Source organism: Pelodiscus sinensis, chromosome 1 (genome assembly GCF_049634645.1).
Source record: "Pelodiscus sinensis isolate JC-2024 chromosome 1, ASM4963464v1, whole genome shotgun sequence".
NCBI classification, from domain to species: domain Eukaryota; kingdom Metazoa; phylum Chordata; order Testudines; family Trionychidae; genus Pelodiscus; species Pelodiscus sinensis.
Window position 1 is genome coordinate 218,655,586 of NC_134711.1, and position 18,382 is coordinate 218,673,967.

Below are 18,382 nucleotides of genomic sequence, written 5' to 3' on the forward strand. Positions count from 1 at the left end.
AGAAAAAAAGTCTTGAGTAACATAGATTTACAAAAATTGGATCCTAAAACAGAATTCTTACCTGCTCACTATTGGGATGAATAATTGATAATTTTACTGAACTATGCTAAGTGCTAATCAAAAATATTAATTTGCAAATCATCACTCAATTAAATTAGCCTCAGTAATTTTAATTCTCAGCAATCATATTCATTATTTTTCCTTTAGCTTTCAGAAGCGATAGTTTAACAGCCACATCAGGTAATTTATTGAATGCTTTGCTTTAAGACATGTATAACTAGCTTCTAATTTTAAAGCAACTGTTACGCCAGTATGACTCATTATTCAGTTGCTAATAATTTTGGTTCAGTTTTTAAATTAAAAGGTAAGCATAAGTTTCATAAAGGGAACTCATTGTTACAGACCCTATAAATTGATTAGCCTAACAATGCAAAATAAAACCCATCTTCTATCAAGTATTGGGGGCTCAATTGACTGTTTTTGTGGTACTATTCTCTTAAATCTGTTTCTTACACTCAGAGAGGTAGCCATGTTAAGCTAGGTCCACACTACAGCTGAAAGTCAGCGTAAGTTACACAATTCCACTTAAATAAAAAACATAGCTGGAGTCGATGTACCGTAAGTGGAGCTTTGGCGCCGTCCTTATAGTGGGAAGTTGATGGGCGAAATGCTCCTTTGTTAAGTTCCCTTACTCCTGGTGAAGAGTAGTTCCTGGCATCTTTGGAGGTGCCCATAGCATTTGATTCAGCAGATCTTCATTAGAGCCGCTAAATCAAACTCCGGAACATCCACTGCAGTGTCTGTCTTCCAGGAAGTGAAAACTGTATCTGCAAAAACAAGGTGTCCTGTGACACTTTGTAGACTAATATATTTAAGAGTTCATGGTAAAATCTACTTAATCAGATGTATTATTCCACTAAAACCTCATCTTGAACATCAGGAAAAAGTGGTGCTTTAATGTACCTCTGAATTTTTATTTTCCTTTTTCTGTTCAATATTGGAAAATTGAGGTATTAATCTCACCAGGTAAATATCCAGTTAAGGTGGTGGAGTGTCCTCATGCAAGATTGAATAATGTCACATTAATGGTAAAATTCTACGGGAGTCTTTTTTTGAGAACTTGTATTTTTAACTTTCAGTTGTTCAACTTAGTTTCTTGCTGCTGTGCTCTAAGCAATTAAAAACACCAACTATTAAGCAGTTGATGCAATACTCTCCTTAGCCATCACATTACTCCTGTCATATGCTTTTTACAATACTGATGTGTTTCCTTTCATTGCCAAGGATTTGATGAACTGTTTTAGAAAAGATAAGAACTCACACAGAAATGGAAGTTTAATTGTCTAAGGTTCTAAATGTCGCTTTCAAGTAAAGGATATAAAAAGTCCATATTCTCACACTTCCTCTTCTTTTCTTTCAATCTGCTTGGCTAGTTATGGAAGCATCCTTTCCCCAGTATTTTCCATGCTTCTGCATGTGTTGCATCCTATCTTTACAGTTGCCAGTGTCTTGTAGAGACAGCTCTTAAGGCTTGTCTACACTGGCAGATTACTGCTCTGTAACTTCCTTATTCAGGGATGTGAAAAAACATCCTGTGAGTGCTGCAAGTTACAGTGTTGTAAAGTGCCTGTGTAAAACAGGCTCCTTGCACAATTAGTTACTCTCCTTCTGGAAGTGATAGAAATGTAGCCGTGTTAGTCTGGGGTAGCTGAAGCAAAATGCAGGACAATGTAGCACTTTAAAGACTAACAAGATGGTTTATTAGATGATGAGCTTTCGTGGGCCAGACCCACTTCCTCAGATCAAATAGTGGAAGAAAGTAGTCACAACCATATATACCGAAGGATACAATTAAAAAAATGAACAAATATGAAAAGGACAAATCACATTGCAGAACAGGAGGGGCATGCGGGGGGGGGGGGGGGGAAGGAAGGAAGGTAAGTGTCTGTGAATTGATGATATTAGAGGTAGGGAGAGTGGGATGTTTGTGAGTTAATGGTATTAGAGGTGATAATTGGGGAAACTATCTTGGTAATGGGTGAGATAGTTCAAGTGTTTGTTGAGTCCTTTTTGGAAAGTGTCGAATTTTAACATGCATTTTGCTTCTGGAAGTGGTTTACCTAGAGCTCCCAGTGCTGTTGCCATGACCACACTGTCGGGTAATACAAGTATTATCAGGGCTGTGCTTGCAACTTGGTGGTATAGACAAAGCTTTGCTATTTGTTTGGTAACTTCTTGAGGGTTTCATTCTGTTTCTTGTTTATTTATTTTATATTGCCAAGATGGCATCTTGAGCTTCTCTGGTTGTAAGGTGTCTTCCAACCAGCCATGCCTGGTGGACTGCCTGTCCTCAGCCACATACATTGACACCTGCATTATCTTTTAATTGGACAACAGCCTCTGTCACATTACTGTATTCAAAAATGGCCTCCAGATTGCCTGCTTTTCCTTGTCAAACTGTGAATTCGGCTAATATTTTTGTATAACTGACAGATGTGCAGAAGTGTCAACTTTTATGAATGAAATGCTACTAATTTCCATGTTGGGACAGCCTCTTGTCACCTGCATGGAAACTATAACAGAGGCCTTTTTAACAGGCTTTTTTTGAGCTTCACATCTGGTAAAAGAGTCCCGCGTTTTTATTATATGTCCAAATAACTAGTCTGAGTAAATTGCTTAGTGGGAGACTGAACCATTGTCTACCCCAGAAATTAAAACAATAGATTATTTGTCCTTTTTTTTTTTTTTTTTTTTTTAGGCTTTTGTATGCACTTTGTTTTCAAGTATTTCTCCACAACCATGAGCAGCATAAACTTTTTTTAAATAAAAGCTGACATTTTTGTGTAAACAGTTGATTGCATCAACTGAGCCTTTATTTTAAAAAATTGAAACTATCACAAGATTTGTTTTAAAATCGTGAGAGCTGACAACTTTGAGAATGCTTAGCGCTGTACAGTAGGGAAATGGACTTGCTTCTTAAAACTACTTGCTGTTGTACTAATCAGACCATACCCTGCACTATGTTATTCTGTTTGGATTCTTACGTTGCGCTGATCACTATAACGAATGGACTATCCAGCATTTACAGTCTCTTTCATAATGTCAAAGTGATATTCCATCCCCTTTATCTCTTTTTGTATTGATGGTATAATCTCAGTTCAAGCTACCCCCAAGGTAGTGTTAGAATTGCAAATCAACCAGACAATTACCCTTTTGCTCTTCTTCCTTCATCAACATGATATGTCTCATGAGGCCAGCCTTCAAAATCTGCATATGAAAAGCACTACTGTTCAATACCTAGAGCCTGCTTTAGTAAGTCGCCTGGATTGTTCATAGTATTTGGGAAGAAGACAAGGGAAAAGTCAATCTCTGTTCCCAGATTGTATAAATGGATTAGTGTGCAGTCATGTTAAAGCCAAGTCTAAATGGATTTATAATGAGTCATATCGTGACCAAATACGAGGTTCAAGTGCCAGGATCCCTTCGAGGCTCAGTGGCACCTGCTTTTAGGACAGACATGACAAATCCATACAGAAGAAAAGAGAGGACAGAAAAGCATAGTGAATGGCTATGTACAGTGCTCTATCTGCAAAACACTTGTGGCTGCTTCAGTGACTTGCTTCCATAGTATGATAATTCAGTAGCCTTGGTGTGTGTAATTCACTCAACCCTGCTCTCTCAATATTGGTGTTGAATACATACCCTTTTGGGGAGGGAATTGTTTTGAATTTCCTTAACTAATCTCTCATCCTCTTCTAGAGTTGTCACGCCTTCATAAAGTCCTTTGCTACATGTTCAGTAGTTTTCACACAGTTTTCATTGCTGTCTGTGTAGTTCACTGATACGTTTTTTTGGGGGAGGGGTTTGTTTACTTCTGTGTCTTCTAGAACTGTTCTCAGGTTTTGAAGACATAGTTGGAAAACACTGGTTTTCCCACTTTACTTTTTCAACATGTCTGGTAGGTAAAGACCCCCATATACTATCAGGTTTTTGGCTAAATGGTAGCCAAAAAATAGACCCCATCCTATTTTAGATAATATTTTCTATTAAAATTATTGAGGTACTTGAAACCTTTGATTTGAGCCCAAATATCTCTCTTCTCCATGTCATTTTGTTTCATTCCTCTCTCCTGGTCTTTCCTTTCCCTTTCTCTCTCTCCTACCTCCCCCCCAAAAAAGAGCATCCAGAACTTGTATAGTTTCAATTTGGCCCATTTTTATAAAGTGCACATTTAAAATATCAAATTTAGTTAGCATTCAAGTGATGACCAGATTTAATGGGAAAAACATACAAACCATGGACATGTTTATTCAATCAAAACAACATTACAGATTAACCAGGTTATACAAACAAATAATAAAGGGGGAAAAATCTATACCTGAAGGAAGCTGACAGGCCTATTAATTTTATCTGCTTCATAAACTGTACATTAAGATAAAAAGTGTTGCAATAAATTAATAAACTAGGCTAAAGCACTTAGATCCAGGCTTTATTTATTATGTTACATTTTGTCATCTTTAATTCTCTTCCTAAATCACAGGCAGTTGATAAAAGTGAGAAGCTTAGATATAATGGTGATGCGCACAACAGATAACCGTAATGTGGCTAGACCAGTTCTTTTAATTCAGATTCTCTTTGACGATTTTAGCAGCTTATAAACAAACATGTTTACCGTGTGCTGTTATGCAGGTGACGTCCAGCTTATTTTTCTGCTGGATAAGAAATAGAGCAATACAACACATCTGTCATTTATATAACTTAATTTATTATGACCAGCTTTTATACTATGTAAGCAACAACAATGGAATAGCTCTTCCTTTTTCTATACAAGGAGGATCACTATACAAATGGCATTGGATAACTATACGGCTAACGAATAAAATGACTCATCCCAGTGAAGTGAAATTGGTGGGCAATATATCACGTTGATGATATCTCGGTAAAAGATGTGAGATGGAATGAGATTTAAGGACACAAATTAACACAGGGAGGCTTTTCAAAGTTATAAAGAGGACACAAATCTTGCCTTTCAATGGAAATCAAGTTCCCTTTTTGTTCCTTTTGACAGTCATGCTTCAGTTTTTATATAGAATATTTTCCTTTCACTGTTTGTATATCGTAAATTGAAAATACAGTTACTTTTCAGCTAAATGTCTTTCCATTTATCTGGGTATGCACTCCTCTCCCTCCCCCGTTTGTAATGGACAAAACTAACCTGGCTGTGCTATGGTCAGCCCTTTTTTTGAGATACCTCTATGTCACACTCAGCATAGATAGCAATGTTAAAAGTACTGTTAGTGTTGGATAGTTAGCTGTTGTTCCTAGGGGAAGTTCACACATTTTTGTATGTGTGTGTTTAGGAAACCATATGATCTTCATAAGCAAATTCATATTGTCAAATAATTTAATGGTAAAAGTAAGAGGAGGCAGTTTGGACTCCTAATTCAACTACGTTCTTACCCTAACTTTGTAAATGTGAGGACTTTTTGAGTTGAAATCAATGGATTACTTATTTTAGATGCTTAAAATAGAGCCACACCTTGCTGAACTGATGTCTGGTGGGAGGAACTGTTTTCTTACTACAGTAAAACTCCAATTGTCCGGCATCCAGTGGACTGGTACTCCCAATAGTCCGGAAGTGCTCCGGCCAGCCGGACAGTTGGAGCTGCTATGAGCTCCATGGGCGCTCGCTGCTGGGAAAGGGAAGGGGAAAAGAGGGAAAGGGGATTATACCCCTGTGACGGGTCTGCCGGGACCCGCACTGTAACCTGCCAGAGGGTAGGGGATGGCGGGGAACGGCGCAGCGAGGGGCGGACCCTCCGCCATTTTGCAGGAAGGCGGGAGAAGCCCCTCACTGCTGCTGAAAGTTACCGGGAGGGGAGCGGGCTCCCTACCCCCCAGACTGCAGTAGTTATTACTGAGCAGGGGGATGAGGTGCAGCACTGCGGGACCAACCCGGCAGCACCCCAGCGGCTCTGCTCCGCCGCTTCCCCAAGTCCGCCTTGTCAGTTTCAGCAGTGGCGGACTTGTGGAAGCGGTGCGGAGCAGAGCCGCTGGGATGCTGCCGGGTTGGACCTACAGCGCCGCCCCTCACTCCTCTGCTCAGCACCCGGCAGCACCCCAGCTGCTCTGCTCTGCAGCTTCCCCAAGTCCACCGCTCGTCAGTTTCAGCAACGGCAGCAGTGGACTTGGGGAAGCAGAGCAGAGCAGACACTGATTAGCCCGGGGGCAGGGACAGCATGCAAAGTCTCCTCTCACTGCGGCACTTAGAGAGAATAGCCAGCTGTTTTAAAATAGGTGGCAATTATCTCTGGCTTTCAATCTGTTGTTCTGAAAGTTGAACCTTAAACTACAGATTATGACAGGTTTTTTTAAACAAGTTGCAGGTGAGAAACACACCCGCAAAATAAGGCATGTTTGAGTTGACTCTGAAGCACATACTGTATAAAAACCTTTCCAGCATCTCTTATTTCTCAAATTATTTGTTTTCTTTTATTGGCAGCAGAATGCAGGTATTTGTTTTTGTTTTTTAAAACTTATCATATTTAAAAATAAAAGCTTTGTCCTGAGGATGAGTTTTTGTACACCAAGATACCGCCTGAAGTAACATCTTGCCGTAAACCCCTGAAAACAGAGAGGGGAAGAAGGGCTATATTGGAAACATAGATGTAAATGAAGTGATGCCAGCGGCACTTTAATGATGACAGAGCAGATGACTGCCTGCTAAGTGACTTGTTCCCAGTGTCTTTGTGAATTCCACCAAGAGCATAAAACAGGTGTAAAACTTTTAAGGCTCCTTTACATTGACAGAGTGATATAAAGAATAGCGTGGCCTTATAAATACTTACGGTGCTTCCATGATTAGAACTCATCTAATTTTGTGGACTGAAATAATTTTCTACCAAAATGTGCTCCTTGAACTGTTTGCTACTGACCTTTCTAGACATGGTCAGTCGCCAATATAAATCGAGTTTGATTTCCCAGCCATCACTTGTTTGTCAGTTGCCTATGATGTAGCACCGAGCAAATGGCTGTGTGCATTTTTGACTAATAACTGAAAGTAAAGAGTTAAACCTAGCAGCATTATTGTTAGGCACAAGGGTCTCAGGGATTTTCTCCAGTGCTCCCCATTCTTAGTCTTTGTCCAGTCTATTATAATTTATAAATTACCAAAATAATTGAAACCAGAGTGATTCTGTTGCTTTATTTTGATAGAATATGCAGAATTTTGCAGAATTTCAAATATTGTGCATGATTTTAAAAAAAAAATTCTGCACAATTTTTAATTGTTTTGGAGCAGACTTCTCCCAAGAATATATCTTTTGATGGAATTCTCTGGCTTATGTTCAAACACATTTAAAATAACTTATTTTGTAAGATTAAAATGAATATGTAATGATATCCTCAAGTACTAGATTTCCTTCTCTGTTTTTCTTTCTCAGTGCTAGACTACACTAATATGCTACATCAGTGCACTTTTACCACTGTAGTGCACTTACACCACCATCAGTGCACGAATACCACTGTAGTGAAGATGTGATATGCCAACAGGAAAGCGCTCTTTCACCTGCATAATGTTCCAGGTCAATGAGAGTCAGAAGCTGTATCAATGGGTATAGACATCTCATTAAGGCGATTTAGCTTATGTCGCTCATGTCTCTCAGAGGGGATGGCTTTTTCAGACCCTTAAGCAACATAACTTACATTGACTTAGGTCAGTGGTCCCCAACCTTTTTGGGTGGCGGGCACTGCGTGGGACTGCTGGACCGCCCAGGGGTGGGGGGGGCCATGCATGCACCGGGTGCCCAGGGCAGGAGCCGCGCATGTGCCTCGCTCCCGGGGGCGGCGCTAGGTGGGTGCACATAAATGCCCCAGCGGGCGCCATGGCTCCCGCGGGCACCGCGTTGGGAACTCCTGACTTAGGTGATAGTGTAGACCAGGGGTGGGCAATAATTTTTAAAAGGGGGCAACTTCACAAATTTCTGAAGTGGCCCCAGGCTGTGCCAGAAGGGCAGAAAGGATAGGACCAGGAAACTTCTCATGCTCCCCCATCCACAGACCCCGATTGGCCTGGGCCCCATGGACCCCAGAGATAATTGCCACCTATTTTAAAACAGCTGGCTATTCTCTGTAAGTGCCTCAGTGAGAGAAGACTTTGCACGCTGTCCCTGCCCCCGGGCTAATCAGTGTCTGGGGGCGGGGATAGCACACAAAGTCCCTCACTCCCTGCCCCCACTTTGCCAGGGGCACACAGTGGCTAATGAGAACAACTGGCTGTTTGACCTGGGGTTGGGGGAGTGGCAGGGCAGCCACAGGCTGGATCCACTCGCTTGACAGGCTGGATCTGGTCGCTGGAAGCTGTCTTGCTAAGATAATTCCTCAATTGAATAATAAGTATGATACCTTAATTAAGATTGTATTTCCTACATGTGGTAGGTAATAACCCAGGCAAGACAGAAATTGCAGGTCCATATATTTCTTCATCATCACACACAGCACTTTCTGCTAATATGGAAGAGTTGCTTTTGAAGAGCAAAAATACCTGATGTTTGGTGTGTTATGTGGATCTTGGCAGTCTGGCTTTAGTTCTCTATTAAACATTAAAGTGAGCAGCTGTGATGTGTTCCATATAGTTGTACCTCTGTGGCTCATGGCAAATTGCCAGCATGTCCCTTCACTTATGAAACTATTGGGCATTTTTTACATAAGAGCTTGATACTCATTCTGGCCTTGTCTATTACAAGTGACTTTTCTCTCTCTTTTTTGCAGATACTGAACACCTTTATACCGTGGTTTTTCAAGAGATCTGTGGACGCTTTGGAAAGGTCTATAACTGGGATGTGAAATCATTAGTCATGGGTAAAAAAGCATTGGAGGGAGCAAAGATTATTCGAGATGTACTTGAACTTCCGATGACCAAAGAGGAGCTACTGCATGAAAGTAAAATGAAGCAGGAAAAAATATTTCCTAATGCTGCACTGATGCCAGGTGTTTCTCTTCAATATTTAAATAACTGCATTATGGAATTATTTAAACACTGTGATTATTGCATAGTACTGAAACCTCCTTTCATAAAGTACCTTCTCTCTAATACCTGTTTTCTTCACTCTTGGTTTGATAAGTTTAGCTAATAATTGCCTGTTTACTTGGTTGAAAGCTACTAGGGATGCTGAGAACTTTGTCATACACGCTTATGGAACAGCTGCTCTTAATACAGCTTTTTAAGAACAGAAAAATAGATGGCCAGGATACATATCCATGAAATGTGAAAGTTTCATGATCTAGTCTTTGCTTTATAATATCTGAGAGTACCTTTGTAATTCAGCAGGTTTGTTTTGAAGAGTGCATGTGTAGTCTCTGTAAAATAAGTAATATGCATTGGGGATGGGGAGAATACTAGGCAACAAATTTAGGCATGTAGAAGAAGAAAATCCTAAATTAAGTTTGTTACCAATATAGAATTTAAAGATAGTGTTTCTTGAGCAAACAGCAATATTTTATGGTTAAATATAATGAGAGAGGGCAGAATGGCAAATTCCAGATATGTGCAAAGTAGTCTAATTGTAAGCTGGTCAGCTCTGGGAGGGGCGCCTCCCCTTTGGGGTCAGTGGGTGGCCACTCCAACCCACTACACTTGGATCAGTTTCTGGGGTGGAAATTAACATATCAAACAACCAGTCTGGGATCCCCTGCTCTTACCTCAGGGTGGGGTGACAAAAGTAACCAATAACAAATGTGGCCTGCATTTGGGCATGCGAACAAATGATATGAAGAGGCCAGGCCTTAGTTCAGGGCGGGCCGCCTTTTCTGGTGAAGAAGGCCTATCCCTAGTTCAGGGCGGGCCGCCGGTAAACAGTTTGTAGCCCAGCCTTTGGTCAGGGCAGGGTGGCAGGCACAACAGTTTATAAGCCCCAACAGTTAATCAAGGCCCAGCCCTGCTTCAGGGTGAGGCCGCAGGAAAGCAATTTGTGAAGGCCCAGAAGTTTGTAAAGGATCTACACAAGTGAGGTCTCCTTACTCAGGAGGGTTGCAGGCAGCTCGCTGGCAAGGCAGGGAGGGGGAGGCTACTACCCAAGCGGTGGGTGGCTGGGGAGGGAGCACAGGCCCGCCCACTCCACTGTGCCCCGACCCAGGGCCCTAGAGGTAGCAGTTTACTGCTGCTGGATCAGCGGGGGCTCCCGCCTGAAACACGCTGATCCAGACATGTCCACGTCCATGCTGTCCCCTGGGCCACTTCCCTCCTCCCCCTCAGCGCGTACCCGGTAGTCACGTAGGTCTCCCGTGGAGTCACAGGGATCCAGGTCCATTGGCCAGGTCCTCAGCGGCTTGCAGAGTGTTTGGGAAGTCCAGGAAAGTCTGTTGTTCCTCCAGGCCGCTGTGCAGCAGGGGCCCCAGTGGTCCACACCAGCTCACCGCCTCCCCAGGCGTTTGCTTCACTCCGCCGCGTGCAGGGGAGCTCTCTGGCGTCTGTTGTCCCTCCAGGCCTCTGTGCAGCAGGGGACCCGGTGGTCCACACCAGCACTCCACCTCACCACGGCTTCGCTCCCTTCCTGCAGGTGTAGGGGAGTCCTCTGGCCTCTTCAGTGGTCGGTGCCTCTCTGGCCTAGCCGGCAGGCTTTTTACCTCTATGGCTCTGCCCCTTGGCTACGGCCAGGTAGCTCATTAGGGCCAGGTGTAGCCCACCAAGGCTCCGGGAGGGACGCCTCCCCTTCAGGATCAGTGGGTGGCTACTCCAACCCACTGCACTAATGTAATCATAACAGTGAAAACTTTTGAAGATTATTGCATTTTGAATGTTTGGATTTTCAGACTACTAGTAATGAACCGTAAAGTCTGGGGGGAAAATGGTGGGTGAGGCTATATTTATATCTAATGTCCTAATATCTTAAAAGGACTGGGAGGGAACCACATGTGTGCGTGCGCAGGGGGAGGACGACAAATTAAAATAAACAGAAAATCTGGATATAATTTGTATATTCAGCTAACACTCAGCTGGCTTGGCTGACAGAGCATGTAAATTCATTTTTCTCGAGCTTACACTCACTTTACAAGCTCCACCGACTTTTCAGTTTTTGAAGACAGCAAATGAGTACGTGCCTGGATGCATGCACACGTACTGTTTGCATGCACATGTATAGACCTAAGAGGTGAAAAAACTTGCCCCCATTGAAGTCAATAGAAATATTGATATTTCATTCACTGGAGTCACAGGGTACGTCTAGACTACATGCCTCTGTCACCAGAGGCATGTAGATTAGGCTACCAGACATAGTAAAATGAAGCGGCGATTTAAATAATCGCCGCTTCATTTAAATTTACATGGCTGCCGCGCTGAGCCGACAAACAGCTGATCAGCTGTTTGTCGGCTCAGCGCGATAGTCTGGACGCGCGGGTGGCGACATCACAGGTATTTGTCGACCACCCAAGTATACCTCATCCCAGGAGGCATACCTGGGTGGTCAACAAATACCTTTGATGTCGCCACCCGCGCGTCCAGACTATCGCGCTGAGCCGACAAACAGCTGATCAGCTGTTTGTCGGCTCAGCGCAGCAGCCATGTAAATTTAAATGAAGCGGCGATTATTTAAATCGCCGCTTCATTTTACTATGTCTGGTAGCCTAATCTACATGCCTCTGGCAACAGAGGCATGTAGTCTAGACATACCCACAAATTTACTCCGGAAGATTTTTACAGTATATGCTCAGTACTCAGTTTTTAAATTAACCATTTTTCAGACCAAACTAAGTGACTTATTCTCAATGAAAATTGCACTCATTTGTTTTCAAACAGAAGCAGTTTTTTCCTGCCACCCTAGCTAAAAGTTTCTAAGCACGGTTACAACTTTATGCATTCTGAAAGGTTGGGTTTTTTTCTTCTGTCTTTTTAATTTTCTTTTCCCTTTTAACCTTGCTGAATTAATATAGCTGAAGATATTTTGGTCAAACTTTCAAAGAACAGTATCCATGCAGGTGAAGCATGGAAAATGTCAATTCCAGATATCAGTGTTTTGGAACATTCTGCACATGTAAACATAAAATATTATGTTCTTTTGAAGCTTTTAACTATTGTGTGTGTCATATGCAGGAACCACTTTAAAATGATGGTGAGACTATGTGCTTTCATTTGGTATATTTCTAGTTTGACATGGAAAGCTCAGTAAATATTTTCTTTGGCTCTGGGAAGAGAACAGTGTTCATTTCTCATAGCACCTTTCAAACTTGAAGAACACAGAATACAACATAAAGCCCAATTAAGCAAATTAATGAATAAATATATAAATAAAAATTTCAACCTTATAATCTCCCTACAATCCTGAAACAGGCCTGCAAATTTTTATCTTATTCTTTATTTTTGGCTGTTTGTTTTTCACTTGGATTCATCAAATTGTTGTTGGCTTAGTTTTCTCTTTTGAAGGGAAAAATAGTTTTGATCTCTTGGGTCTTGTTAACTGGAGAGCGATCAAAGCTGTGGCTTTTCAGCTGTTTTGTGTAAGTTAATGAAAAGGTCAGTAGTATTCTGGATTATGGAATGAGTGAGTTCTTAAAAGGGAGGCCTGTTTCGGCAAATAAATGTAGAGGAATCTGGAAATGTCTCTACATCCCTACCATCTCTTTAAAATTGTAAATCTCATTTGCATTTAGACAATTTGGGGTCAGAGCTGACGGCTGAACTAATTTAATGAAATAATTTGTCTTTCAGTCTAGTCAAACTTCTGTGTAGGCAGAAAATGTCTGAGGTAGTGCTTGGGTGAGATATATATTTACTACAGGGATATATTACAGAAATATCCTGACAAGACAAAACCATTCTTGTTTCCCACCTGCCGCCTTTGCAGGGGCAACCATTGTTACCATCTGTTTCACCAGCTTTCTCAATGGATGACTCTTGTGGCACCACAGGAGCATGTGTGGAAGATTGGGGTTCCACCCTCCAACTGGATACAATTGGCAAAGAGACAGATGGTCCTCCTTAGCCAGCTGATCCATCCAACTGGTAATATTGTAGACCATGGAAGTCTACCTTAGAAACCAGGATTGGTACTGGAGACATATTTGCCATCCTCTGGACAGCCACAAACACCCCCAATGCAATATTCAGAAGATGAAAGTCATCCATTCTGGGAACGATCGTGTCATCTTCATGGGACAAAATGTTTACTTTTTTTCCTTTGGAAATACCAGGAACTCATGAACAGGATGGCTGCAGAACTAGAGATTCAACTTGAGGAAGTCCAAGAACCTCACCACAGTTTACTGGACATACTTCAGCATTCTGGTCCCTCTCCATCAATGAGGCTATTACAGATCCAGCAAGGACAATGTGGCCTATTCCTGCTTCGTGCATTCCTACGCTAAGAAGGCCAAGAAGTGCTACTTAATCCCATTTGGTGGCAGGGAGGTGGATTTTTTTGTTCCCTTAACCACTGCATAACTCTTGTCTACAACAAGCTCCAAGTAACACCAGTCAAAGGATACTCTCTCTACTAATAGACACAAGCAACTCATCCTTGGAGGGAGAAAGGACACCTATTCCATCTCCCTCCAGTTAACAATCCCAAATTATTCAGGTCTACTTGGTCAAATGTTTTACTAATTTATAACAAGATTTTTTTCAAATTTAAGAACAAGCTCCCTAAGGAGGATACGTTCTGCTTCAAGGCATTAGTGGGTAAGAGCATATTGGTGGTCAAAGCTTCCATCCAAGCTGTGCTGGAGATGGTGGATAGTTCATCTGGAGGAATGGCTACTGTGACTGTTATGAGGAGACACTGGGGGCTGCAATCCTTAGGATTTTCCTAAAGAGGTGCATCTGCTTTGCACGAGAAGACAAATGAGTCTCTCCTCTCCCTTAAAAATGTGATAACACTTTGCTTGCTGGACATTTATACTCCTTCCCCTATGAGAAGGGGGGAGTAAACAGGTATATAGGGAAAGAGCACCTCCTCAGCTGTTTTACCACCAATATCCTCAGAAGCCACGTGGCAAAAGATAGGGAGGTCTTAGCATGTGTTCAATGTGACTCAAGTGGCATGTGATCAGGATTCATCACTAAATTTGGTACACAGGATGGATCATAAACTTCCGTAGCCAAGGTCAGGTATAGATGGAGAGCATGATATGAATACTCTTCTTTGTCCCCCCACAGAAGATTTATACATCTAGGAACCCAGACTCTGCAGTGTTTGCTGTTATATCATACTCTGACTCCCAACTGAAGGGTTTCTCTTTACGGGAGTGTCGACACCTATGCTCCTTTCTTGATGCTTCCTCATTCCCCTCTTCTGTCATTTGGAGTTTGTCTTAACCAATTTGCCAAAAACTAGAAGTTCCTAACTACAGACAAATGGATATTGTAGATTATTCATAACAGCTGATACCTCCTATCTGCAAATCCCTTTCTTGGTTCCTTTTCAGGGACTACTCTCAGCAGGAGAGTCTAGGACAAGAGGTGAACTGTCTTCTCAGGGGAACCATAGAAAGAGTTCCACTGCTACATCAAAGGAAGGAATTCTGTTTCCCTTATTACTTGATCCCCTCAAAAATGGCAGATGAAGGCCAATTCTCAATCTGAGACAGTTGAACAGGTTTATTCAAAAACTAAAATTCTGAATGATATCCTCAGCTTTAATTATCCCTTCATTAGAGAGGAGCAAAGGTTGCAACAAGATGTATATTGTCACACAGACATCTGTTCAGCCCACAGGAGGTTCCTCTTTCATCCTGACAATTATCATTTCAGAGCTCTTTCCCTGGGTCTAGCTACAATAAGCAGGGTCTCTACAAAGTGGTTTTCTTTTTCGTTTCTTGACAGCTCTGGGAGAAGAGAAGGATATATAGTCTTCTTTCACCTCAGAGACTGACTTCTACTATATCAGGGGTTCATTTAACTGCACATCCACTAATGTGATCTATGCCATCAAATGTCAGCAATGCCCCTCTATCATGAGTATTGGCCAAATTGGACAGTTTCTACGGAAAAAATTAATGGACACAAATCAGATACCCAGAAAGGTAACACACAAAAACCTGTTGGAGAACACTTTAACTTGCCTGGGCACTCATTAATGGTTCTCAAAGTCATTGTGTTGTTTCAGGCCAATTCCACAAGCCAAATACACAGGGAAGTGTTGGAACATAACTTCATTTACAAGGTTGGGAGCCATCCAAAAGGTATGAATAAAGACATTATTTGGCTAGCACACTACCTTACACATCCTAATGATTTAACCAAGTAAACAATGGATACTTAAGAACAATTTGCACCTTCTCTGTCAACTTCTTGTAACTTGAACACTCTAATTCACAATTTTTTCCCTTCCTTTCCCCCCCAATCTCCTATTTATTTTTGGAACTGGACTTTTAATATTCTATTCACCTGAAGAAGTGGGTTCTACCCACGAAAGCTCATGATATCATCTACATGTCTTGTTAGTCTTTAAGGTGCCACTAGTCTGTTTGTTGTTTTTCAGGTTTTTTCTGATAGGCAGATTCTACAAAGAAGTTCAGCAGGCAGCCTAGGGCCTGCTCAGCCTTCTGGGTGTCTGCATCAGTCACAAAAAATCCACTTTAAATGCCACGAGGTTCATACTTCTTATAGGCGTGACTTGGATTTGACAATACCAAGAGCATATCTACCCCTGGATTGGTTTCTGGCCATGAGGCCTCTCAGATATCAGGTCACTGTCAGACCCAGGAAGTTGATCCAAACTTGCCTTTTCCTTCTCAGTCACACGACCTCATACGCATGGGTGACATTGTTTGCCAGGCTTCATCTTTGCTGCCTACAAGCGTGGCTTCTTTCTGTTTACTCACCATGGAAGAGCAACCTAAAGGGCAAGCTGATAATTCCACCCAAAGTTGCAGACTCTTTGTCTAGTATACAAAACTAGAACAGGTTTGGTTGTGGATGCATTTCCTCATAATGAACTCCCTAAGCAACAACAGTTTCTCCATCTTGATTTGGGGTACTCACATGGGGACTAGATCCCACAGGAGACCAGAATGGATATCAGTCTACTAGAACTCACAGTAATCTGTTTAGCCTGCAATGCCTTCCTCACACTCATCTGATCCAGATATGGCGAAATAATATGGGACAACAGACAATAATATTTAATATAAACAAGCAGGCGGCAGCGAGATTTCTCCATTTATGCGTAAATTAGTACATCAGCATTCACATCACTCAGCATTATATTTACCAGGAGTGCTAAAATGAAGTGCCTGAGAAGACTTTTTTTCCCCCTGAAAATCATGAATGTGAGAGCCACAGTTCAGTTTATTCAGTTGGGAATGCTGACCGGGGCCTTTTTATTTTGCAGAACAGGAATCTTCCTTCTTATATTTTCAGAGCAGTTCTGGGGCAAACGATTAATGAGAAATGCCCTACTGGTGTGCTGGAAAAGTTGACTGGGTATGTTTTCCCTCCCGTACAGTTGATAATGAAAATTGTATGGAAGGTCGGTCAAGATAGTTTGAATCATCCTGATTGCACCCAGCTGGCTGAGAGTTCTTTAGGGATCTGCTGAAACTCTCAGTTCATCCGCCCATGAACATCACCATGTTGCTGGACCTTTTACCATCACCCAAGTCCAGCACTTTTGCAACTTCAGGTGTGACAATGGGTGGCTGTCAGAAATAGAATGCTGTGTTTTAAAAGGATGCAGTCCATCCTTAATAAAGGCAGAAAAGACTCTATCAGAAGCTGTTACTCAGCAAAATGAAGATACTTCTCTGGAACTCATCAACCCAATTTTCCTCCAGAATCAGCTGCGATCCCTGCTATTAGAGTAACAACTTATAAATATTCAATTCTTACACTCAGTGTATCCAGCAGCTATCAGCACTTTCCATCCTTTAGTGAATATTCATACCATAGTCATTCATCCTGTCATAACTAAATTCTAAAGGGGATTTTCAGATCCTTTTAACATTGCAGAAGCTTGCACCTCAGTGGAACCTCAATTTTGCTTTATTGTCACTCACTAACCCTCCCTTTGAGCCTCTAGCTACCTGCTCTATGTCCTGTCTGTCTATGAAGTTGGCTTTTCTAGTAGCCATGTCAGTCAGAAGAGTCAACAAGCTTGGAATACTCATATAATACTCTCTTACTACAGCCCACTCAAGATTAATTCCTAAACTAGATTCCAGAGTTTCATATTAACTCAGCAATGCGCCAACTGGTGCTTTGTTCCCCACAATCACATGACTCATATGAAGAGAGATCACAGCATTCTCTGGATGTTGGAAGGGCTTTGGCCTTTAATCTGCAAAGAATAGACAACTAAACTATTGTTCTCATAGCAGAGAGCTCGAGGGGTCAAACTATATTGACCCATCTAACGAAGTAGGTCTTTGCCCACGAAAGCTTATGCTCCTACACTTCAGTTAGTCTATAAGGTGCCACAGGACTCCTCGCCGCTTTTATATTGACACTGACACTTTCAAAATGGATCTTGGATTGAATTACTCTTTATTTCTCCATTCCAAAGGGGACAGATGTGGGCTCATTCCACTGGATTATTAGATCTGAGAGAGATGCATCCCTTCTAGAGATACAGGAGGCAGCTACTTTGGGCTCTTTGTATACCTTCACAAAACATTATGCCCATCGTCTGCTATGAATACACCTGTAGGGGCAGCAGTATGATAGTCATTTCTGTGCCCTCACAGCTGTCAGTGACTATTGCTTGTTAATCTCCCACACATGGAATACATATAGGGGCCATCATTTGAAAAAGAAATTGAGATGATTTACTTATAACAGCACGTTCTTTGAGATGTGTGGTCCCTCTGTGTATTTCACAAATATCTCTCCATCCTCTCTGCTACAGATTGAACTGTATTAAGCATGGGAAACTGGAGAGTACAGGTCCACACTTGTATGGCCTCTGTTCAATGCATGAGGAGCGCTATGGCAAGTATGTGGGCCAACAGAGTGCTTACAAAATACTCCAGACTCAGGGGCATAGTGTGCATCTGTATCCTTCTTACAACACTCCTGTTTATACATCCCAGAATGATGTTCACTTTTTTTTTCTTTTCAGTATAACATTGTTGACTCATAGTATTGTAGCATTGCTGGTAGTATTCCTAAAGGATTTTTCATCATAAAAATGAAACAGTTGAACACAGTATATGTTTTTATGGTCTGCTTAACACCTAGCTCTATAGCAATTACAGCAATTGGTGGATAGCTCCACCCTTATTGCTCTCCAGTCTTCACAGTAGCAGTACCGGTTTCTCATGAGGATTGAGGCCATGTGCAGATAATGATTTGTGATTCTCAGGTCTATAGAGCATCTAGTTACAAGAAAAACATTTCAAAAACCCATTTGAGTCTTTGCAGAGTCTGCTACACCCTCCTAGTGTAGAGTAAATA

General features: G+C 41.8%; 1 protein-coding gene across 3 annotated transcripts in view; it reads left to right on the forward strand.

Annotated features, from left to right (window-relative positions):
- The window catches only part of PUDP (pseudouridine 5'-phosphatase), a 121,630-nt gene that overhangs the window by 35,798 nt on the left and 67,450 nt on the right, over positions 1-18,382 (forward strand). For all 3 annotated transcript variants that reach the window (XM_075915411.1, XM_075915394.1, XM_006114119.3), the window contains exon 2: positions 8,770-8,988. In XM_075915411.1, coding sequence (XP_075771526.1) covers positions 8,770-8,988 — 219 coding nt within the window. The remainder of the gene's footprint in view (positions 1-8,769; positions 8,989-18,382) is intronic.